At 41.4% G+C, this 26438-nt stretch overlaps 1 protein-coding gene across 1 annotated transcript in view; it reads right to left on the bottom strand.

The window, feature by feature from the left end:
* Positions 1 to 2252: 2252 nt before the first annotated feature.
* Positions 2253 to 26438, bottom strand: part of KCNT2 (potassium sodium-activated channel subfamily T member 2) — a 2640974-nt gene continuing 2616788 nt past the window's right edge. The window contains exons 27-29 of the mRNA XM_069641505.1: positions 21988 to 22288; positions 11457 to 11541; positions 2253 to 3995 (exon numbers count right to left, since the gene is read on the bottom strand). Coding sequence (XP_069497606.1) covers positions 3884 to 3995; positions 11457 to 11541; positions 21988 to 22288 — 498 coding nt within the window. The 3' untranslated portion in view covers positions 2253 to 3883. The remainder of the gene's footprint in view (positions 3996 to 11456; positions 11542 to 21987; positions 22289 to 26438) is intronic.

The raw sequence follows: 26438 nt of genomic DNA, 5'->3' as shown, positions 1-26438 counted from the left end.
TTCAGATTTCAAATTGTTTCTTGGTATTAAATCATTGCTGGTGTTTGTGTGTAACTATCCAAAGCGGCTTGCATAAGAATTATAACAATTTCAGCAATTGAAACCATATTTAGTGTTTTGCCCAATCCATTTTCAAGATAACTTTAAAAGCCATTCAGACAGCTTGACCGTCAATTCTGTTTTCTCTCATGTTTGCTGGAGGAAAGTGGGATTGTTATTTTGTTTGAATTCTGCCATTCCTGAATAACTGCTCTCTCCTATCTCTTTACATCGCCTATTGGGGGTTTGAGGGGTGTCCAGGGGGAACCTTTAGCCACAGTTCAGTCCGATCTACACACACACACACACTAAGTATTATTTCTGTGCTGAATTGTTTTGCTCATTATTACTCCTTGTGTATTAAAGAGATTATTCTGTATGACATCACCCCATTGGTGATTATTGTATACCCATTAAAACATAGTGTGATTAAATTGTAAATACATAATTAAATATTTTAACCTTGCAAACCAGCCTGATTCTTGGTTCAGTGTGAACGGGGGGTTCCAGGAGAGGGGCGTGATATGAGTGGTACATCGTTCAGAATAAAGAACTTTTAGACAAAAATAAGTAAGGATTTCAGTTGTGCATTACACGCTATGCATTGACTTGGGTGTGTGCTGGATTGAAATCACTTACACAGTGCTACGCAACCTGTTCGCTTGAAGTTGAGCCTGTTTGAAGGTAAGAGTAATTGCTTCTGTTGAGCCTTGCCACCTTTGGTTGTGTAATGTTGTACTGCTCTGTATTCTTTATTCATGAGCATGGGAATCCATGCCAGACCCCATGCTGGAGAAGGAACAAGTTACTTACCTGTAACTGTTTTTCTCCAGCATGGGTCTGGCATGGATGCATATGTAAACCCTCCCTCCTGCCCCTCTGCGGCTCTTCTTGGTCCTACTGCCACCTTCCATGCTACCAAATCTGAAGATGGCTGTCTGAGGAGGGGCTTAGGGAAAGGGCAGTCATTGGCTGGGGGCAGTATGACCCAGAACTCACTGGAGAAAGACAGTTTGTAAGTGAAAGTGAAACATTTTTTTCTTTTACCAAGGATTCCCGGCCTGACGACAGGGAATATTCATGAGCATGTGAATCCATGCCAGACCCATACTGGAGAACGACAGTTAAGTAACTTGTTCCAGCCTCTTCATGGCTGCACCGTAACTCCCCGGGTTTGAAGGCTCCAAGAAATGTGGATGATTTTCCTACCCTTCCTCCTCACATATTTGCCACACCCTCTGTGCTTTTGGGGCACCATGAACCTTTTACCTTACAACAGTGGGCGCAATATAAATTAAGAATAAATACATTAATAAAGCTCTAACGAAGATGCACATTTGAAGACATGCGCAGCACTGTAAGTGTTTGACCCATCTTAAAGGTGGTAGATTCTCATAATGTACATTTAAAAGGGCCTATATTATCAACTGTAAAGATTTTGGCACCTCTTTACCCCATCAAATTCGGTGCCAAAATTGATATACAGGCAAATGTGACAAGTAGCAAACCCAAGCTAATTGCCAGTGCTTCATTTGTAAGAAAATAAGTGCCAGGGTCTAAATATGTTTTAGCATGCCTGCAACACATCAGGCTGGTAGCTCCCCACCCACTATTGAGACCACACCACACACAGGTTTTCCATTCAGTGTCAACATATTTGCAGTTAAAGCTGTAACACCCACCAGTTTATTGAGGGTGAATGATGCACAGTGTGATTTACAGATTTCAATTGACATAACGTATTAGTTGGTCTTGAAATAAAATTAATGTTTAAGTGTTTCTTTAAAACACGTCATTGTTAACATTTTGCTCTAATCCTATCAGTGGCAAGTGAAACATGTTAACCACCTATTCACATAAAAAATGAGCAAGCATGCTTTCCTCCTATCACAAATTGATGGACAAATGCAGGCAAAATCATTATTGGAACTTGCCTGCCAAATACTGAAGCAAGATCTTCTTGTATATGTGGGCACTCATGACAGTCACTCCTCTTTGATATTGGCCTTTTCACCGACGTTGCTTCTGTGTTCGGGATGGTGATTGGTGACTGTCCTGTTGTTGTCAACTCAGCTTGCTGGTTATTACAGTAGAGAATGTGTTGTAATATAATGCAGGCTGATGGAAGCAGTGTGTGGACATGGCTAGGAACAGTGCTGACCACTGTCACCTTCCAACTCATTGTTATTCATGAAAATGGATACATTGCCCTGCCAACCTGGGTCATCAGGTTTGTGAATAGCAAGGAGCCAGCCTAGAATACAGAGACCCTGGCCAGTGCACACCGTTGTTGATTGTTATATTACAATGACTGACTGACACCACAATGTAATGAAGTTGGGATCATAAATAAGTGACGTTGCTGAGAAATGCATGCCAGGGCTGAGCCCTGACAAGCCCCTGCACCCACACATCAAGCACTGTAATTGCACAGAACGGAGATCCCAAAATGGCTTAATGCTGATTGACAGTGTGCAACATAACCTTCTCTCCTAAACATATCACACAAGTAGAACATTTGGATATGTTCTTGGGTTACATAAGTTCTCATTTCCCACTGTCTTGGGAAAACTGTGGTTTAGGTTTTTTAGGTTTCCCTTCCTTCATTGTGAGTTAAAAGCAAAGAAAGACTAAGGCAAGACATTTGCCTTTTCACTCTTTATGTAGGGTTCTATATGTGGGATGGACTGACTGTCACAAAAAATTGTACTTGCCTCCTTTTGAAGCGGCACAAATGAATAGTGCGTGTCATATCTGTCAACAGAGTCCCACTTTTCTGATGTAATAAGTAAAATAACTATTGCATGTCTTTGTTACTTGAGAAATTCATAAAAAGGCAATGTATGTTTAAAACGTGTGCTTCCAGAGGGTTATGTTAGTTAAAGATTATTCACAGGCCTAAAAGGTATTGGGCCTGATTGACAAAGCTTTTTTAATGGAATTTTCCTATTGAAAACCCTTTTGTAAATCATACCCTATGTGTGTTAATGCAATCTAAACTTTTGTCTGGGGTCAATCTGGAATATTAAACAAGATACATAGAAAAGAGGAAATTGCTTCTTCTCATTTGCAAGAATACTGTGTTAGGATCTCCATCAACATCAAAGGCATTGTCTGGAAGGTGGCTGCAAGTCAAGCGGTGATGATGTAATAACTTGCAGCGATGCAAGGCTGTAGGGCACGTGTTCGGTTAAATATGTTTTTCTTCAACAAGTTATGGCCACTAGTGTGTAAGCTAGAAAGACACTTTCTTAGGAACTGGATCATCATGAAAAACAAAAGCTGCCCCTGTGGCTGCGTGGGCTGAGAAGAGTGGACCTCCTCGAGAATATGTAAGGATCATGCATCTCCCATATGAACATCAATGGGACACTGAAATAATGCACAGCCACACTTCTCCTGCTTTATTGGTTTGCTAGAAATCAGCTGTTGTCATTCAATCCTACATTTGAAACCAATGGTTAAAGGAGCAAAGACTTATGAAGAACGTTGCCTTCCATTAAAACATGTATTGTGCCTTCTGAAGTCATAGATGGATAACGCACCCAAGTAACGTTGTTAGCTATACTTTGTCAAAATGTCTCCTTCCCCGCTCCGGAAATAGCAGAATGATTCCACATTGTTCAGACTGAGGAAACGGCAAGTGGGTATTGTTAGAAGAATGATTCCACATTGTTCGGACTGAGGAAACGGCAAGTGGGTATTGTTAGAAGAATGATTCCACATTGTTCGGAGTGAGGAACTGGCAAGTGGGCATTGTCAGCAGAATGATTCCACATTGTTCGAAATGAGGAAACGGCAAGACAGCCTTATCGATATCCGTTTCTGTGCCAACCTCAAAGTATCAAAGTTGTGTTTCCTCCCTTGTGTCCTGCACAGCCGTGTTGCAGAAACTACTTTTTCGGCTTGGTGATGTGTTGGGGACGTAGGCCAGTGGATCCGGTCGAATCAGGTAACTATTAATAAAGACAACAAAAACTGTGTTCATGGCAATGATAAACAAAATTAGTTTCTCTTTTATTCTGTTCATACTTTATATAGTGCACTCCCATGTTCTACACATTCCCCACCACTTCTCATTCCATACACATATGTAACTCATACAATTCCTCCCTTTCCCTTCTCCAGAATGTCTCACATTTTGAATATCACCTGTTTCCTGCTATTCTCCAAATTCTCATATCGCTTCACTATTGTCTCTGTCATAGTCTCTCTCTAATATTTATTGTCTCCCTCTATAAGTGTTTAATTCAGTTCTAATGGTCTCCTAATTCTCACATTCAGCCTCCAGATTTCCCATACGCACATAACTACATCTCTCATACCCGCAATGCTTCTCATATTCATCCCCGTTTCTCATAGCGTACGCCCTTTCCTTTCCGTCATCATTGTGACAAACTGGATTCTGCTTGGCATGGGTATAAAGATGAGCAGGGGTAGAAATGGTCCATTCAGCCCTCACACTTCTACAAACCAAAACACAACTGAATCATAAAGGTAAAACAGGGACAGTTAACAGATACACCGACTTTGCCTTTTTCTGTAACGTGGGCCGAGAGAAGGCTATGCTCTTAAGAGGGGTGTGATGGTGAACCGCTAGTGACTCAAACAACACACTATCACAGTCTAAAATAAAGGAAATGCCCCATCAAGGTTCTATAAAACTATATACGCTTTAATTAAACACACCATCTGCAATAGAACAAATAGAAAACATTGTACAAAAACCCACCCCGAATGAAGAACATAGGAGATGCAACAGACTGGAGAAAGTAGCACTCTGAGCGTAGTTCAGGGTGGTAGGCAGATTACTAGGTGCAAAAAAGGATATTGTAGTTGAAAACAGGAGCAAGCGTCTCTCGGGTCCAAGTGGACCGTGGGGGCAGTTCAGCGTCAACAGTGCCTGGATTCCGTTATTGGTGGGTTGACAGAGTCAGACCCGGTATTGAACATAGCTGTGAGGGAATCAATCTCAGTTTGGCACATTGGATCATTGGGGCCCAAGAAACAAGTGGGCATCGAGTAGGGGTTAATGCGGTTGCTCATTGCGGTAGAAGAATGTCTCCCAAAGTTGCAGGTTGCAGCGGTCCCAGGAATGCTTTACAGTGGGCCAGGCCGAGTCCGGCTTTAGCCGCTGGAAACAGTTGATGACGGATGCTCCAGCATTTCGAGCTGGCAGGGATGTTCGTCAACACGGTGATCTTGGGTGTGTCATGTGCAGGTCAATGAGGTGGCCGTTCAGGGGATATCTGGGTTGAGACATGGTTGTAACCCCTGGTTAGTGTCGGTGTGTGACTTTCCAGTGATTCAAATTGGGTCCCGGCATTAAGCAGGTGCTTTGGGCCTAGCAGGTGATGTGCTTAGCTAGGGCGCGATGCAGCATTGAGCTGATTTGAAGTGCAAGCAAGTTCTTCAAAGTGGTGGAGGAGCACAAATACCAGCACCAGTGATTTCCCTCTCGTTCAACGTGTGGTGAACATGGAGTGATCGGCTCTGTGCCATAGAACAGGGCGATTCAGCTGGTCGGGCCCTTTGATTGCTGTGAGACCTACTCAGAGGGACTCGAGGACAGGATGGTTCCATTCATGGTCTGCTCTCCCAGCTCTAAGGGATTCAGGGGCAGAGTGGAATGTCCTGGTCCACAGCAGAGATCTGCCCCATGGTGCCCTGGGAGTGGGTAGGGGACAGATCTTCCTTCTGACTTGGACAGCTCTTTCTTCACATCAGGCTGAGGGCTTTTGAAAGTGCAACATTTCCAAAGGAAGTCTAGTGAGTTGTTCAGAGTGGATCAGCTGCCTTTAAGGATTTGAGAAAATCTGTTGAAGAAGTGGAAGACCCCTTCTTTTAAAGGCACAAGTCCACAGGCAATTGGCATAAAGCTAATCTGCCTTAGTGGTCCAATCTCTGCTCTTGAATGGAATGGCTTTGCCCTTCTGATGTCCCACTCAAAGTGCTTTGCTTTGGAGGAAGTGGAGGGGACAGGAAAAGGAGAGAGCCAGAGAGAAACAAAATGGTGGAACATCTCCTTCCACTGACCAGAGCATTGCTGCCTATTACAATCCCACCCCTTCCCTTTTCACTAAGAACAAATGTCTTTAAATTTGCAGAACCTTGGTGTGAGGCTACTCCTTTTGAATGGGTGTGCAACTTTTATGGCTAGGACAGCTGCCTGCTGTGGAGCTGTTTCGGGTCAAGGGTGTTACCTGCCCTCACAAAGAGATCAAAGACGACACTGGCACCTCCAGGTTCCTGTCCTTCCATTTGGCAGACTACACTCAGCTTTCCAGAATACACATCACCTTCCACGGCAGAACTGACATACAGGAGCTGACACATGTGCAATATCAGTTGGGATGTTTCAGTCATGATCATAAGCATAAAATATGCCTAAACTCAGTCATAGCTTTATTTTAGAGACTATCCTGCCACCATCGTGCGCTACTTATGATCATCATAGTTTTGGTACAGTGGTGCATAACCCAAATGCAGCCCCTGTGCTGCAGAGACCTCGCTGTCACCGCAGTTGTCAAATGGGCTGCTATGACCTCTGAACCTGCTCTATGCCGCTGGTAGAGCAGGTGCTGCAAATCATGATACTGATGCTGCAGGACACAGATGCATAGTATGCTTTTGGTATGGAGTTGGTGAAAAGGGAATCTGCTAAGCAGATGACCATTTTGGAGATGGAATAATACACATTATTTTATGTACTAATATAAATCATAAAAGGCCAAGGTATTGCACCCTTGCCAGATGACAATTCTTCACAATCATATTACACATTGTTTCTCAGATCGACGTTTTCATTCTCCTCTCTCTTACATGACCCCAAGGTCCCAATGTCTCCCCCATGTGTCCCTATTGTTCACATGAAACATACAATCCAATATCTTCTCACTCTCAAACCTCCTTTCATTTCCACTACTACATACGTATCTCAGACTTAGTTTAATATTCTCCTTCTTATGTTTCCCTTTTATTGGCACTCTTTGCCATATTCTCCTAATCTAATAACACCCATATTTAACCCCTGACCAGCATATTCCCCTTTCTCATAATGCATATTTTAATATCCCAATATATAGCCTCCCACTCCTAGTTTCATCATTTTGTGCCCCCACTCTAACATTCCACTGAGGCTCCCATTCACATTCTTTCACACCTCTCTGTAGGTGCTAGCCCTTGAAATCAATCTTTAGAGTAGTGTTAGAAAAGATTTCCATTTATTTCCATTTATGGGTAATGTTCCCTCTAGTTGTGAACCCCCCAACATTTTGCTGTTGTCTGACCATCCTAGCCTGACGTTTGCCAGTGGAGCCCAACCTTCTGCTGTACTTACGTTGCCTTTTGCTCATTTTGTTATGGGGAAACTGACATGTTCTCAAGACTGTCAGTACTGGGAGACTTTGTCTTTCACTTTGTTGCTATTCTTTTGTAACATTTTATCAGTGCACAATGTACCTTCCATTACAGTGTGCTGGGGTTTTCTTTTAATTATCCAGGCCCTAGGCACCTTGAAGGATTGTTGGTGAATGTACAAGTGTGCCCTGGACAGAGCTGGTGGCAGCTGTTACTTTTTATATGTTTTCAACTCTTTTCTGGTCCAGACCGCGTTTGACCCAGGACAGTGTCCAGTGCCTAAAATGGTCATGCCACAAGGTCCTTTGTCCTTTTTTCTGTAATTTGGCCATCCTGTCCCTTTGCCTTCCCCAGGTCGAGCAGACCCGGGAAATCCCTTATTCGGTCATACAGACCCCCGCACAAAGGGAAGCTTTTGCAGGCTTTTGTATGCCTTGTGTGTGTGCCTCCAGGATGTGGGCTGGAGCTGTGTAGTTCCAAAACACATCCTGGGTGCCAGGATGTCTGGTGTGCTGGGATGACTAGGACCCCCGTGGTCTGTGATTGGTCCACGTCTGGGATGGTTGTATGTGAGCAGATCTCTCATTGGCTTCTCTTCGTCTTGGCGCAAAGGAGATTTTGGATAAGAGAAGGCATCTTACACCCATTCCAGGTCGATTTTCTGAGTCCACACCGAACTTAGTAAAGGAGCCAAGTATCCTGAACCAAAGAAGCAGATCCGTGGAACCGCTGGTGACCCACTGGAAAGTTTGGCACCCTGAGCCTGCTGTTGTCCCATCGGACCCCTGTTTCTGATCGAACCTAGAAGGCCTGCAAGGGCGCTTTGGACAATTGGAATAGTGGGACCAAGTATTGTTAGCACCTACTGCTTAACCTGTAAGTGAGGTTTTTTTGGAAGTGTTCCTAGACCGTCCAGTAAACTGACCAGCTCGTATGGGACATTTGACCTGGAACCGCTGCCTTCTCGAGTTTCGACTTGAGCCTTTGAAGACTGTAAGTTCTACGTATAAAGCACTCTCCCGCCGAGTTTTGTACATCTAGCATTCCTGGGTCTGGAATTACGAGAGTGCGCCTGAACCCGAGCATAGGCGGTCACCGTGTCACCCAGCTGTGGTGATGAATCTCATGTGTGCTTTGCTGCTGTGCCCCCCTGTGCCCTCAGACTTGCTGCAGTGCAACTGGCCTGATCCCTTCACCAGGAGCAGAGAAATGCCCACTGTCCCGCCTCAGAATGATTCCCAGAACGCAGCCCCGTAAAGCCGCAGAGCCGCGCAACTGCAGGATTTGAACCTGCCACCGAAGTGTACTCGACTGCCGCTGAAGTTTGGTCCAGAGTGCACTGAGGGTTGGTAAATTCTTGCAACACTTGCCGGTGGCCCCTTTGCATTCATAGATTTTTATGCACGAGTGTCCCCTGAGGGCCACTCTTCTTTATCGAGGTAGCCTGTGCTACCAAGCTATTCCGAATTCTTGGATCCTGTTATGCCCTCTTGGGGAGACACTCCTCGAATAGTGGGAACTTATTCTTCACTGCCTCACCCACCTTCCTGAATCGCTACAGCCCTTTGAAGAGACCCCGGTTTTTAACTTAACCACACAATCACGCGCACCAGCACAGAATTTACTTGTGAGCTCAAGGCTCCACTCATTTTAGGGACTGAACTGCCTCTTACCTAGGATTTGAATTGTGAAGGACTGCCTGAATGATATTCGCACTGTGTGACCCATTTCTTTGCAGGTTGTGGATCTATACTGTGTAATGTTCCTTTAGGCCATTGGTGACTGTATATATGTTTCATAGTTAGTGCTGTATTGGTTTTGTTAATACTACTGAGATTTGCTTTGTGTTTGATTTAAAAGGCCTTTAATAACTGTTTAGGTATTTTTGATATATACACCGGACTGAGAGTAATTTGTGGTGTTGTTTACTGCGTGTGCTCATTGTGGGCTTTTGATCACCCTCACCCCTCCTGAGACATAGTCTTGACTGCTACCAATGCTACCTTGATTGTCTGGCTTGTCCAGAGGTTACCCTGTTCCAAGAAACTAGGCTGGCCTTCTGAACCTCTGCCCACCAGGTCAGAGTTCAGAAATCCATCTTAAAAAGTAGCAATATAAACTTGCTGTAAATGTCGGTTGAGTATTTTATCAAGCTCTGAATATCCATATATATATTTTCTTAATTTTGTTGGTAAAAGAAAACTTCACTTTTGCTGAAATGTACCCAAATAATAAGTGGATGATTTGCATTTCGGCCAGAAAAACACAATTTCCAGGATACATTTTGAACGTCCAACTCAAAAAGGACCATTACAAAAATGTTCTTCTCAATTGGAATTTTGCAGTTATAACTGAGCTCAAAGTCTCAGAAAATGGTAGCATATGTTAAGATTTTTAGAAGCACTAACACAGACACAGATACAGTAGAATTACCTGACCGCACCCTGCCACTTGATGGGTTGATGAGCACTGCAAAATGTGCAATGTCAGCAGATAATATTCTGGCAGTACTGGCTGAGCTCGGAGGGACCAACTCATTGGGGCTGTTTTCCAACATTATTTCATGCATTTTGAGGGGGGGGGTGCGGTTCAGGGAATATTTTCTTTCAATTCCTGATAATTGCTGCCATTGGGGAGAGGCTTGGGCATGTAGAACAGGCAACTGGGTGGCTGGCCCCCCGTAAAAATGTGGGGAAACAGCCATGATGAGTTAGCCACCGACGAGTTGTACTAGATCGGGGAATAAAAGTTGAAGAAGGCCAGCACTTCTCATAAGTGTCTCTTAAAAAGTAAAAGAAAATAAAGCTTCGAGCAGAGTAGATCACTTGAGTGGACACCAAAGCTGACATTTCTGCATCCTCACTGCTGTATACAGTAATGAGTTGAATGCATTCATCAGTAAGCAAGGGCCAGAATGGACCAGCCCTACTTGTATTCCTTTAATGGCAGTTTGGAATTTGAAGGTGATTCGAGGAAACCTCACATAGGTCCTGAATGGTTGGAAAAGCTAAATGAGACCCACTCAATGGACGCTTTGACAGTGCCGAATAAATGCAGTGCATGTTGGGTAGACCAAATATGTCGTGACGTGTTAAGGGGGCCAGTCATAGGACACGATGTCAATCGAGAGAACACTTAAGATCAAAAGAGCCCCTCACATACAGCACCCCTTACTGTAAATATGGAAGTATGCTCCTTTTACTAGTACACTGCTGAAATTGAGTGTTTTTTTTTAACTATGCATATACTTCAAATCATGTTCACGAAAATATAAAAAGCAAAGATGGCCAAATCCAGTTTTGCTGACTTTGTACGTTTTGTCTCCTTATTGGTTGAACTAACACATTGGGCCTCAATACAGTTGTGCCAGTCCAGAAACAACGGTGCGGGTAAGCCTACCTGCACCCTTGTTTCCGGACTAGCACACAATAACTCTGCAGGTGGGTGCTGTCCCGCCCGCCCGGGTCTGACCTGCCAGGCGGGACAACACCCGTTTGCAGAGTTCTCACAGGAGCACCGGCACACGTGTCCCCATTCACATGGAGTTGTATGGGACTCCATGGGAATGGGGACTAACAAAATTACCGGCGCCTGACTTCCCGGCCACTGGACTCAGAATAGCCTGGTAGCACCAGGAAGACAGGCGCCAGTAATTTTGTACGGGTCTGGCAGCAACCCGCCGGTAGCACCCGCACGGTTACCGCCGGACTCGTAATGAGGCCCATTGCCTTTGTTTTATAATGTACCCATCATGATTTATAAGATACCAAAATTAAATCATATGTTTGGCGAATTCATAAGTGAGGATATGTTCTTAAACATTACGTTATAGCAGCTACTAGGGAAGCTGCTGTTTGAAAACGTGCACCCAGCCCATCTCTCTATAAACGAAGGAACTTATCGCCCTGCCCTCACTTTCAACACTTACTGTAGCACTTCTTTGCCCCGTCATCCCTCAGTGACTCATATATGTGACAATGTGTGTAAGTTAAACCTCATGTGTATACAGAAATGCATGCACTGACTGCCAATTAACACATTATATAATTGTAACCTACACAACATCATTCAGCTCCAACCTTGTGTCCGGAGAAGGATTTATCAATATGTACGACAGGGTGTTTTGTTGATCGTTCATTTCATCTGAAAAAAAAAAGAAATACATATGGAAGTGTGGGTTCCTGCTTTTACCGTAGAGAAATAATATCTGCCTAAACCCAAATATAAAATGCCCAGATAAGGCGGCAGATGCCTAAGCGTGAGAATCATGTAAAACATTAAAACATTCTCTAAAGAGGTAAATGAAGAACTCACTGTTCAGGAAACAGTTTCACACCCCTTCCTCTACTCAACCGTTAGACTGGAAACAGCTTTGACAGATAAAACTTTGTTTTATATAACTCATACACTCAAAGTTGAACGTTTTCACAAACACGAGCCACATGTTGAAAGGTTTTAACAGACATTACACACTTTTTCTTAACTTTCAACGATTTTGATAGAACTCCTAAATACGTTTTAGCAAATTAAATACCAAACCACATTTTTGTTTCAATCCTGTTTTTTAACAATCTAAAACACTTGGAATAAATTCCAACTACCAATTCCAAATGTTTAAATAATCTTAAAACTCCTTTTTAATTAACAAAATTAAAAAAAAACTTCAATGAGGAATAATCCATGGTGACTACAAATCCCATATGTTTCTGTACCATGGATCTATGAATTTCCTTTCAATGAAGACTAATGTATGGCTTATGCGCGTACTAACTCTGTTCGAAACAGCAATCCCTTTTAAAATACAGTTGCCAAAATATCTTTTTGTAGTTTTAAACTCACCACTATTCAAAGCTTTTAAACTCATAAAATAGCTTTACCTTAGCTAATCAACATTGTAATTTTGACACAATGAATCCTCTTGTAAGACATTTGACATAAAAACAAACCAGCAATTTAATGAATTACACATTTCATCATATTGACAATTCAGTTTCATTCCCATAACATACCTTAACATAAGTGAAAAAGGACCTATTTTACAATTGATCTAATGTTTCCTGAAATATTTTAGTACATTTACATATACAAAATGGGTTTACAAAGCACCATTTTCCGCATATCAAAACAAGGCAAATTATTGCATTTGCACCCGGTCAAGGACCATCAGCCTATCAGGTGGCTGGAACAGCAGGTGAGAATACACAATCCTTGCCTTCTGTTCCAGCCATCTGAGGTCCATCACAGGGTGGTGCCATTTTTTTGTATGTGGGGTGGCAACAAGGAACCTCTCCCTGTTCCTACCTAACCCCCCCCAACCCCAATACATCTACCCCCTTCTCCACGCCCTCCCACCCCACTCACTTGCTGTGGAACAGAGCTTTTTGCTCCGGTCCCGGTGCTCGTCTTGTCTGGCTGTCGCCATGGAGAAGAGACTTAGTCCCTTTTCCATACGTCAGTGGGCAGCATTTTTGCTGCACCAATCAAAACTCTAAGAACGATATTCTACAGTAGTTCGGGGACGACTTGGTTTATAAACCTCTCCTGGTTAGAAGGACATTTGCTATCCCACCTGTGCCACTGTAATGATTAATTACTGAAAAAACTAAATTCAGGTCAGGATAACATAAATGATGTTATCAAACCTCTGTACCCAGGGCTTAATTTCTGCTCAGGGCCTCACAACATATCCATCAGTCATCGAAGTGTATCGTCCCAATTACAGTTGCTTTGAGCTTGACAAAGCACTACCTAAACCAACTCTAAAACTGGACCAAGTGGCTCTTCTAGTCTTGGATGCATGCCTCTACAGATGGCTATCACCTTCTCAAAGCAGGCATTGGCGAAAAGTCCAGCTTGAAGAGTTGTATAAAGTAGACACACTTTGCAAGCCCAACAACCTAACCCATATTTTTTTATTTAATTGTTTATGAAATGACTTGAATAACGTAATCCTGACCATGATGCTGGTTCATTCTGCCCCATACATTTGCATTATATATGGCAACAGGTGCAAATATTGCACACACATATTCCTTATTGACCCTCCCTGTGCCATGGCATCCTCAGCTTTCCTCTCCAGATGCTTACTCCACTGTATACTCAGCAAAATAACAAAACCCAAGCATTTAAATTCCTATATGTTTTGCTAAGGATTTGAGGCAGTATGATTGAGGTTTATTCTTTTCTCCATTCTTCTATCAAGACCTGATGAGACACCCCGCTACAAAACCATCTTACAATTGTTATTTTAGTGTTATATAAGATAACATTGTCATGTGTTCCTGTGGCTGCCCTTGCTCCTCTGCAGAGTGTTTGCAAGACACGTTTGGCCCTAATACAGCTTTCGTAAGACCACTTAATACACCTACTTATAGCCGCTAACTATGCCACTCTGGGAAGTAATGTTGTTTACTGGCCATACATACAATCACAGAAAGACCTTACTGCAAGTAATGGACAACTGGTCATGATGGTCCTTACCCTCTTGTTACTTATATTATCTGCTTTAATGCTTTCATATTAGAACCTGATGGTCATTAGTGACCTAATCTCAGTCCATGTGAATGCTTACAATGCAGTCAATAAATACGGATATTGATCGAATTACTATAATTATGTCTTTATCAGCAGACAGGGAAGGAACAGAAAGCATTTCTCTGCATTAAAGGAACACCAATCCAATTTCCCAGCAAGATTTATTTCACTGAAACTTCAATGTGACAGCCACATCCAAAGTGAAAGCTCAAACATACAACAATGCTTTCACTTTCCTATAGAGAAACAGTGCACTTTTACACTCGACCTAATGCATGCTCAACCAAGGATTTTACAATGAATGGTATTGAAATATTACACAATACAACGACAGTTAAATTACTAAACGTTTGGTCTCTTTGCCTGACCCAATATAGACCTAAGGTTTTTTACTTCACTACCACAGTTCCAAATGTTTGGGTTGAGTAATTATCCCCCCATAAGGATCCCTCCTTCTGTCTATCGGGCTACACTATGACCTCTCTCATGACAAGAAGCCAAACTCTGTTGTTTCCTTGGTTTCCTACACGAGAGAGATTGTTAAAAAAGCATGTATGCATGTGATCACTTTCTGTCAATGCTTTCAGTTTCGAAAATAAGTTAACTGTAATGTGAGTTTATTGAATTGCAGTCCGTTTGTCATTTCAAACATGAGTACCTTTTTCCCAGTGCATCAAATCGAGTACAACTAAAACATAATACAAAATCATTGCAATACATGCAATTATCAATTAGTTATCACTATGAATCCCTGGCTGTATGTAAATACGCCTGCTCCTGGGTATTTGCTTGCATAATAAAATTATCGTTCACAAATTATTTCAAATGTATGTATTGAAATCAGTCCTTAGTATAATAATTTGTGAGGGAAATTAAAGCTGGACGGATTGGAGCTTACTGTGAGATGTAACACACAGCACAATCCCTTTGTTCTTCTCATATCAATTTATAATTAATCTTCATACTTGGCCTCGCAAAGAATTACAATGCATTTCCTCTATGTGTTTTCATGGTAAATCGTTACTTAACATTATTGGACCTCCTTGTGTTCGCCTTCCAGTAAATACAGCTATAGTTATCAGTCATCTATATCCCAGAAACCAACATCTTCCCTAGGTTCCAGGTTCCATAAAGGCAGATAATCTCACTTCAACGAATACATTAAGTAAGAGCTTCATCATTTTGATGCTTACATAAGCCAGCAGTGTTGCATGGAATGAATGCAAGAATCTATTCATTTTCAATTAGTGCGTAGCCATAGTTTTGCGGGATAGCATTTTCCTAACCAATGACACATTCACTGGATGCTGAGAGAGCTTTCACTGTTTCAATACTATAGCACATGAAAGTCTACAAGTGGCTCAAACTAGGGCTACCATTAACAGAGGTATTCAAAGCACTTCAGGAGTGGATTCCACACTCACCACCTCACTGCCCAATATCATGTTTAAACCACTGACTTCACATTGTTTGCAAGAATTCGTATTTTTGCTGCTCAATTTCCATATTTCTCTTTGAGAGATTGGGTCTGGCAATCAGAGCTCCTTTCTAAAACAGATATTGCAATGCATTGTGTGTTTTATACTTGGGTTTCCTGGGGCTGGAATATATGAAGAAAGGTCAATATGTCTAGAACTGGGGGGTCTCAAACCTATTCTGCAATGAGAGCTATTTATGATCCATGCAAAGTGTGCTAACCTACTAAATTAAACATGAAGCCACACACAGATCCTTACATCTTTTATGTTGAAAAGGCTTAGCCGTTTTTCTGCTACAGCTAAAAATAACTTTGGGACCTTTCTACATTCACAACTGACTCAATCCTTTAAACCTGCTTATTTATAGCAACAAGTAATCGTAACTCCAACTAAAGGGAAGGGATTACAATTTATTATTTTGTGTGCAATTTAAGAACAGTGAGATACCTCATTTTATAGATGTAAAAGAAACATGTTACGAAGCCCTCAAATATTTTTATATGTAGCTGCTTCTTACATTAGAAAATAATCTATGATCACAGGCAAACAACCTGACCAGCAATCCAAAAAATGTATTACAATGTTGGCTATAATATTACATATGTCAATTTAATTACTTTTTTTTCAAAGAGCTGTAACTTAAAGCTTCCCTTACCAGTGTCTAAGTCCTTCCATTTATCAGCCTGAAATGTGCACACACAACTTGATGTAGGGTCACCATGTAGCCTCGCCATTGCCGCTTGCATGCCCCCCCTTTTTTAAATCACTGGTTGGTTCTCCCCTTTTTCCATCATTGTACCCCCTCCTATTTGTACCCGGCATTCAGTGTTTTCCATTGAGCTTCATACGTGCATGCGCAATGTACTGTCTGTGCACTCCCATTGATAGTCTGATTGGGCCCATTCAGGGTGAGCACAGAAGAGAGGACTCTTGGGCTGGAGGTCTCTAATGCTCCCTGGAACCCCAGTGAGATACCAGTCGCTCCGCAGCTACCATTTAGAGGTTGCTGCTCTAGAACAAATAACTTTCAGGTCTGGCAAGACAAATTGAACCATATTTTGATGATCTATAGTATTATTTATTAAAACCAGAATACGTTTATGGGTGGCTGGATACTGTACTCTGTTGCTATCAGTAGTCTGGGCATATTAAGCTAAATATGGCATACTGGCCACTTCTTCTTTTATTAGACTTGTTCCATGTTAGATTATGTATCCTTTTATTCTCATTCTGACTTCCTCCAGTATCAGCATCTACAGGATGTTTATTTATCCCATTATGAAAAGTGTTACTGTTTATCAATTTACTGCCAGCCAATACTCCTCTTACATTCTACAAGTCTTTATTACATGATCGCAGCCTAGTTTTGGTTGTTTAATGCAGGACAAGGGAGGTACTGTAACCGTTTTCGTCCTGCTTCCTACTATATGTAGCAAACTCATTTTTGCATTGCTATTCATGCCCTCTTCATTATTGAGAGACCCCCTACATGAACACAAACAATTCCTCTACTATGCATACGCCCTTTTAAATGTATATAACATTTGGTTGTTTTTTAGTACCATAGCCTAATGTGTTTCTTTGACTATGTTGTTCCTCTAACTTGTTAGGTAAGAAAGGTGTAATTAATGTGTTTCCATCTTCTCTCCTCTTCTGCAGTAAAATGTGGTTGGTTTCCACTTTAATTGTTCCAGGATCTGAACACTTCAACCATGACTCCAGATATGAGTAATTTTGAAACCGTACAGAGCTCAATGATATTTATATTTATATATGGTAGTATATATGATATTTATAGTTATATGATATTTATATTTATACTATAGGTGAGATGTTTTGGATTGGATGGTAACCATGGGGCTGATGGCCAGGTCCTATCTCTGTGTGCCAGGATCCTGTGAGAAACCAAAGGGCGTCTCACCCGCTAGTCCTCGGGGACTTTTCATCCATGTGGCCAGGACACGGGCATCACCATTGTTTTAAGATTCTCTGAGGTCCCAACTTCCCCACCCCCTTTTTACACTGGGCTGATGAAGAGGGTGACTCAGAGTAACTAGTATAACTCTCAAATTTTGTACTGGAAATGTCCTGTTAATCCGGTCAGGCAAAGTCAGACACTTGACTTTAAGTGCATACACCTGATACCAATTAGCTCTCCGCACACAGATAAAAGGCAGAACCTAGAGACACACTCTGAGCAAGGTGGAACACAAGTACAAGCAGCTCTTCCAGGGCGAAGGCAAACGTACTGGAGCAGAGCGACGAACCAATGGAAGAGAGCAGCGTGTCGGAAACCCCAATAATTCCCTACTGGAGGTCGTTGCCTACGACAGGCTGCGAAAGACAAGTGAGAAGGCCAGATCCCACATCAGAAGGCTGTCTTGTGTTTCAAAGATGCCAGCAACCCTCCCGGGTGAACGGCAGAGTTGGGGAGGCAAGGTCAAGCCTGTGGTACTCGCACACAGCCAGTGAGTTGGCAAGCAACCTCAGAGACCGGCGTGTGTTAAAGATTGAAGTGGCAACATTATATCTCAAGTGAATGCTGCACGAATGTGGATGAGACGCCAAGAAAGGCAGACCTGTGAATGAACTTTGAAGTAAGGACCGCTGTGAAATCAGTGGTACTAAGTAACGGAGTGGTCCGTTGAAAGTAGCAGCCCACTCGAATGTCTCTGTGAAAGGTGCATTGTTTTTAATGATAAAGCAAATGAACTGCAAAAGTGAAGAAAGCAAAATTAACTCCTAGAGAAGGGGAGAGTGAAAGATGAACCTTGAACTTTTAGTCAAAGTGGTCCTGCGGAGGTCTTTAAAGAAAGTCACGCATATTCGAAAGTCTTTGACATCCGTAAGCGGTCTGAGCGCAACTGAGGGAGAGTGTAATAAGCTTGGGGAAGGGATAAACCTTACAAGTCTTGTTGAACTTTGTTTTGCAGAGGTCTGAGCCTGACAGAGGGGTACCTATTTGAATTTAGTTTTGAGGTCTGAGCCGGACAGAGGGAGACCAATGTGAACTTTTGTTTTGAAGAAGTCTGGCCCACAGAGGGGGACCAGCGTGAACTTTTTGTGAAATGTTGTTTGTAAGACTGGGGAGAGTGACTTTAACATGGAAGTCTAGGTGGGCCTCAATCCACATTTTGAACTGTTCATGTGTTAAAACCCTGAGGCAGAGTGTGTCATCCTGCCTACAGGGATCACCTTACTCCGTGTGGTTTAACGTGGGGAGGAGAGCTGTTTCAGCGACATTTATTCTTTTGAACACTGATTTTTTCTTTACATACATTTCTCCTTTATACAATTTTTGTACAAGAGATAGGGCAGGCATTAGGTTTGTTAGCATAGACCTTTTTGATTTGACGGACTCCACTAAGACTGTTTTGTTTATCGTTTGATACTCCCATCTTAGTTATAGGGCAAAGTAGGAGTTTTTCCAACACCAGAAACTTCAATAAAGGCTTTTCAAATTGTACCTATTGTGTCATTGTCATACCTGTGATACCATGCCTTCCAAACAATCCCTCTTAGGTCCTTCATTGATACACTAGCCTTCCACATCTTCTAATTTAGACAGAAAGGGGCAACAACAACTCAATATGTAAGTATGTATGGGTTTGTGTTTGTATTTCTTTATTTGTAAAGCGCGCCTGGCCCAAGGGCATATTACAACTGTCCGTGATTTTATTCTGTTGTTAATAACCAAATTATATCCTATACCCCTTGTAGAGTGTTAATTAAGATGCGTGGGCTGTTCCCAGGATATGTGAATAAGGAGAATTAGAAATAGTCTTGAAAATATTAGTTAGCATAACTATTCTGCTTGACTCTCTGAGTTATTGGACTCTTCCATTCCTGCCTTCTCACTAGCCAGATTACAGTTTTGATATTGACATATAATATTGATTCAAGGAGTGGAACCTCATTTTAAATGTCTGTCAAGTGTTTTTTTTGGGGATTTGCATTAAAAGCTCCCAAATATTGTGCAGCAAAGCCACCCTCAGGCATTACAGCAGCCTCCTCATCTTCTTTAATATTCTTCATCTTTGGCTGCGTCCCCAGTACTAAAGAAGTGTTGAAGTAGTTAGTTAGGTATATAGAGGTTATATCATTTTTATGGAGATTAGTGTATTACACCTGTATTTCTGGTATAGCATGCACCATATATGCGAGGGAGCACTGACCTTAGGATTGATAGGGTGATTCCGTGTTGGATTCAAAAATACCATACATCATAGCATGAACCCCTGAGAGGCCAGCCATCTAAATTGCCCTTGATACGTACACTCGAAATTGGAAAAAACTTTGCCCTTTTAATGTTTAGTTTTTATCCAGATGCCATTCCATATCTCTGCATTAATTGAGCTCATGTTCCAGGTTAAACTCTTGGTACGAAAACATCTGCGGAACATAACCTACATGTAATGCTGTTTCATAATACACCTCACCAACCATCACCCCTTTATTAAATTGTCATACGTTATATATTTTCAAAGAAGCGCTAGAGCCAAATTAAATAACATGAGTGAGAGAGGGCATCACTGCCTCATTGCTATTTCCAGAAGGAAGTCCTTCACTTTGATCCTTATCTCCAGGTACGCAGTCAGGATCAGTAAAATGAAGGATGCACAGGATTCAAAATAAGTCAAAGGTTTTAGTAGAAAATGCAAACATATTCCATCGAAGTCCTTCTTTCAATTAAAGTTAATCATGGCTAATGTTCTATTGTTCCTAAAGGAAGTCAAATTACCAAGATGGCAGGCATAAGGGAAAGGATGTAACATATATGATGTCATTTCTGGAGGTGATGTCACATGACCGCTGATACTGATGAAATCATAGAAATAGATATAATTACATCTCAGAGGATGACTGTGGATGTAAAAAAAAAACGTTAAAGCTAAAGATTAACGTGATCTTGCATCTTTCTGTTCTTTTATTTTCATGTATTTGCTTTTTCGAAACTATTTCGAATGACATTTCTTACAATGGACCACCCTCTCTTCATTTTGTGACAGGCTGAATTCCCTTCTCTCTTTTCTTTTTCCACTTAAATTCCCTGATGATTTTTTTGCTTTGGGATGTTAATCCTCCTTCCCACCATTCACACATCCTATTGATATTATCTATGTGCTATGGTGCTACTATTTATATCCAGTTTCTACTCATCCATCTCATACTTCTTGCTCCTTCGTTGATCTGATCTTTTCTAAATTGGTCTGTACGCTTCCCATTTTTCTTCTGAGTATCTATTGCTTTAATTTCTTTCTCTCCCTCTTCTTTGACGTTACTTCACACCTCCCTCTCTCTTTTTAGCATTGTGGCCTCTAGGCCTTTAACCAACTACACTGCTTTCTTATTCCTCAACCTTTTTTCTCTTCATCGCTGACTTTGCTCTTATTTCTACCAGCACTGCCCTTCGCCTCTCTCTTCTGGAACACTCCCCGTCTTCCTAAAGTGTTCTCCCCCTTGCATGAGCTCCCTCAACCATGGATAAAAAGAGCAACATTTGCACTTATACATTTTTCTGGTGATATAACAGAACAGTTTTTATTTTTTAGACAGTCCTGTCTTTTTTCTAATGGCTCTCCTGCCCATTTGCAAGTCTACCCTACTCTGCCAGGAACGTAAATGTCTTTTCAGGACGCCTTATTCATCTGGACCAGTGAAAATAAACATTATCACGTACCCAGAACATCATCCATAATTCCAAACACTCCAACAAAATAGGGAACATTAGCATTAAATTAACAGGAACGTAAGTCATTGTCAAATAAGCAATACTCAAGTATTTATGCAAGAATTGATCAAAGGATCCCTCATCATTACAAATGAAGCAGGGAAACACTTCTGGCACCAGGTACTTAAAAACCTCATCAGAAAGTATTTTTGTAAAGCTTATTCAAAGTGGATATGAGTGAGGAAGAAGTCATACACATGGGATCCAGAAGTCACCCTCCTCCTAGCTGGCTCATCCTCCATCATTCCACCGTACACTACACACTGTGGCAGCAAAACATAGCAGCAGCTTGGCTGCTTAAACAATTCCTCTATAATCTTATACTCATCAACCTCCACACCTCACCAACCTTCCCACTCAGGACAGCCCTCTATTGGCAAGGAACCGAGCAGAATGACAACCCTTGAGGCCCATCATCTAGAATCTTACAAGTAAACAGAGAGTGGTCTCTTCCGATCTGCATGCATTGACACCACAGGTTTCACATCGTGTCTCCTCCTCTGGCTCGACTAACTGTAGACCCGCCCTTTCTCCTGCAAGACCCAGTATCAAGAGGCCACACAAATGGCGGATGTCCAGCTATGCAAGACTCAGTTGCACTACATTGCATCAATGGGCAAAGCTCTTCTGCTCAATTCCTTTCCCTAGTGCACATGTCTTTATGTAAAATGCTTTGCAGCTAAATGTATTCACACCATCCTAACACCCAATGAGCACGTTTGCTGCAAATGGGACTCTCACAATTTTTTGCATCATGAAAGCATATATAACTAATGAGTCTATACATTCAGACACACTCTTTAATTGTTCAGACACTTGAAATATGTGAATGGCATAAATGCTCACCATATCCTGTCGTTGAAAGACCCAAGTGCTTCATTCTGTTTTTTACAAGTTCTGCAAGCTCCTGCCTCTCTGATCTCCTACACACATTCATTCTCTGCTGGCTTATCCGCTCTGCTGTTTTACTAAAGTGCCTTGGCATTTTCCTGCTGAGTCTCCGGGCCCACTGCATGCTTTTCCTTCTCAGCAATGGGTGATCTGATTGGTCACTTGAGGTCGAGTTTCGATGATTGTTTCGATGGTTAAGTTGTTCTTTGGTATCTTTGGTATCTTCCCAGTCTTCAACGCTGATAGAAATTTGAGACTTGAAAGAAGCATAAAGTGAAAAGGAATGTCAGATTCATGAAAATGATGGACTCATGTTTGATTAAAAATGTCAATGTAGTATGCATTGCCATTTTCCTCAACTACAAATCTTGGATATTCATAGTTTCAAAAAACATTTTAGTTCACACACAACAAAATACATCTATATGCTTTCTTGCCATGGGTGTGAAAAAAGGCAGTCATCTTCCTTGACACCTGCATATAAAGCAGTATGTTCAGGAAATCAGCACAGTGATGTACCGGGACTTCCAGTACTCTCCAAATAAATGGCCATCATGAATCCGGGTGTACCGGATGAAAACTGTTACAAACTGTTCTCATGATCTCCCTCAATGAATCAGCCATCCACAAATTGGGATAAATCCTCTTGCTTTCACATCTAGTAATGTTGTCTGATCACAGCAGGCCTCAATGTCTCTTACTTTACCCTACTTCTAAGTGTAGAAGTGACTTTATATATCCTACTCCTAATTTGTCCCTTTACCTATTAAACCAGCTTTTGAGCAGAAACATGTGTCTCTTGTGCCAGGTTCTCCCCCAATATGCACCAAGCAAACAATGACGTAAGATAGCACCAGTAGTGCAACCAAAACATGTGTAAACCTAGAACATTTTCATGGAACTTGAAAATGCGTAACTATCAGCTCACCATACCAGTGTGAACCTAATACTTCATTGACTAAAACGCTAAAAATGAATTACTTCCTATTGGAACATGCTGGTTTTGAGAAATGAACCTGTCCCTTACATTTTGCTTTATATTATGTATTATTTAACACTGTGCAACTATATGGTTTAATATGTGTGCAAAACTGATGTTCAGAAAAGAAGAGGAAATACCATCCCTTACTGAGTGTACCTTTAACTTACAACCACACAGCCTTTGCTTCTCTCATGCCCAGATCCTTAACTCCTTTTTTTAACTTGTTTATTTTTTCAAAAAACAAACAGTAATCATATCAAAATTAATTAACCCCGCAAAGAAAATTAATACTAATATACAAAGAAAACAGAACTAATATGTACACAATCCAAAACGTAACTCAGCCCCCCTTTTTAAAGGCAACATAACAATTGTAGAACTAGTACTTCAGCTTCCATTGGAAAAGGGTGGCCTTGGCATCCCTAATTTTCAAGCCTATCATCTAGCATTCACATGTCAATTTATTATGTCATTTCTTAGAGAACAACCTGATGATTGGGCTATTGCTGAGGCTGGTCCTACTGATCGCTTCTACCAAGAGCAATCCTTACCACAACAAACGCTACAAGTAAAAGAACCCCCATTACTGAATTTCTGAGGAAAAGCTGGAAAATCCTTTATGCCTATTTAGGCTCAGATGCCTTGAAATCAGCCAATGCTTCCTTATGGATGAATGCAGCAATTAAAGAAAAGGGTTAAGTGTTTTTTGGGTGGATTGGTTTGAGTCTGAGGATAGGATTTAATATCTCAGAGGAACAATGGATTGATATGTGTGGGAATGTGAAACTTTGTTTGTTGAATTTGTGTGAAAGATCTAGACACATAAAAATTCTTAACAGGGTTTATTGGAGCCCAGAAATATTGATGAAACAAGGAATGACTGATATAAATGATTGCTGGAAATGTTTGAGTGATGGGGGCACACTGGAACATATGTTCTGGCATTGCTCACAGGTCCGAGGGTTTTGGACAGATGTTTGTAATATGTGCCTATGTGTTCTGGAAACTGTAATTGATCTAGACTTTAAGACGATGATTTTGGGCAGTAATGATTTATTGGATGATCTTTCAATTTCACAAAAAAGGTTCTTGTTCAGAGGTGCCTTAATTGATACAAAGATGTTACTTCGCAATTGGGAGTCACAAACTGTACCATTATCATCTGATTGGATTTCTGAGATACATTCTCTTGCAGGTTTGGAAGATGAAATATTCAGAAGACAAAGAAAGTTGAACATTTTTGAAAAAATATGGAGAACATTTCTAGATATATACTAGATCCTTAACTCCTGTCATATTCTCCTCCTCCCTTCTACCTCCTCCCATCCCTTTCCCCAGCAATTGCTCTCCGTCCTCTGAAGCATCTGTTGGTTCCAGGTAGCCTAGTATAAGACACTTAATTAAAAAATACATAAACACAAAGCACCAGAACCTTCTGCCTTTGCATATTTCCAACTATTGGCCCCTTTGGAGTAAGGCTACACCACAATCGATCTTCTGCTGGTATATGTTTGAAAGATTTGTTTCACTGCCTCAACCTACATTAATTTGAGTGTCCATCATCTGTGATGGGTCCCTGCTTGACCCTGGGTCCCAACAGTGGATTGGTCAAATGTGCCTGGATAACCACAATGCACTTGTCTTACTGAGCAAAGCACATTATAAAAACATAGAATAACTATACTATTTATTTTCTGATAAGCGTCTATCATTCCAAAATGAACAGTCTGGTACACTCCTACTGCACTCTTTTGAAAAACTTCCACGAAAAATGGGGAGGGATACATATAACCAGTAAGGGTTCCTAGCTGCTTTGCATACAATAAAAGAGCCTTTTTGGAACAAAAGAATGAACCCTTAACTTAATATTTGACAACTATGTCTGTATTAAAATCTTGAATCATTAAGAACACAATAGACACTAGGCTTGGTGTTCATTTATTTTTCAAACACTCACTCTAACATTAAAATCTTTCTAACTGTTAACCACATTCATATTTATGTTTACCACCTAAGGATTTCGAATGGAAGTTTAAAATGAAGTCGTGGCATCCTCAGTCTGTCTTGTTGTGTGTTCGTCAAGAGGAGCGACTGAGTCTCTTTCTTAGCATGTCCAAAATACTCATTGGTTCAGGAGCCTTACTTCTGTGATAATAAATATCACAAGTAGGAGAACGCTGTTTAAGGTATACCCAGTCTACAAAGTTACTCCTCTTTATAGATTTGCCCTTTGTTTTGTTAGATTAGGTTATAATTTAGTTGTATCCATAATGTTGATGGAATACTACATCATCTTATTAACTATTATTAACTTGCAAACAGATATATTTATCAGAATTCTCCATTGATGCTTCTTCTAGTTTTAGAATTGTGCAAATAACTATCAAACTAATATGACTATCATTGCCTTCCAGAATAATTAATTACAAAAACACATGTCCCAACAGCTGAGCTCCTGTGTTTAATGTTTTTGTCACACTTGATATCAACACTCATTGCCAAGCTATCTAATAACTTATATAAGTTAGTGATATCCCACATTGGTGTTAGTCCATTTTGGAGACTGTATTAGCCTTGACTCCAGTTGATAAAGGTTCCGTTCCTTATTGCCTCTTCTTTTATTAGGATTCACAGGACCTAGTCCAAAAACATTTCAAATATAATAGGTCAATGCTTTATGTTTGTTTAAAGTGGTTCACCAGATAATTTTCTCTACCGTTATATTTAATTAATTAAACAAGTAAACAAACTTTAAATCGCATATCATTCCATGTACAACAAACTCTACACCCACCTAATACTTTAAGAAAATGTTGTGAACTAGTGGTGCAGTGTTGGCTAAGGTCTAATTTAACAGTGATAAGATTTTTTGAACCTGTGTGTTTTTAGTAATCTTAACATTGGCTATTTCATTGCCTGTAGACTTTAATGTTTATAAGGAGTAACGCTGCAGCACCTACCCCGAGCAGCATCTTTTTTTTTGTGCAAAAAAACGAACGCTTTAGAGCCGTGAAGGGGCTCTCTCTGGTCCTCTGTCCCGTGCCTGCTTCCTGGAGGAGGCGTGGCTTCACAGACACACGTGAGGCATCACGTGACCCCCAGCCGCCTCAAAACACGGAGACACTCGTCTGAGGGGCGAACGCTGCAGCACCTACCCCGAGCAGCATCTTTTTTTTTGTGCAAAAAAACGAACGCTTTAGAGCCGTGAAGGGGCTCTCTCTGGTCCTCTGTCCCGTGCCTGCTTCCTGGAGGAGGCGTGGCTTGACAGACACACGTGAGGCATCACGTGACCCCCAGCCGCTTCAAAACACGGAGACACTCGCCCGAGGGGCGAACGCTGCAACACCTACCCCGAGCAGCATCTTTTTTTTTTGTGCAAAAAAAGAACGCTTTAGAGCCGTGAAGGGGCTCTCTCTGGTCCTCT

Source organism: Ambystoma mexicanum, chromosome 1q (assembly GCF_040938575.1).
Source record: "Ambystoma mexicanum isolate Mex_15411 chromosome 1q, UKY_AmexF1_1, whole genome shotgun sequence".
Classification (NCBI taxonomy): domain Eukaryota; kingdom Metazoa; phylum Chordata; class Amphibia; order Caudata; family Ambystomatidae; genus Ambystoma; species Ambystoma mexicanum.
The sequence above is the reverse complement of the archived record's forward strand: the minus strand, read 5'-3'. Positions and strand labels throughout refer to the sequence as shown.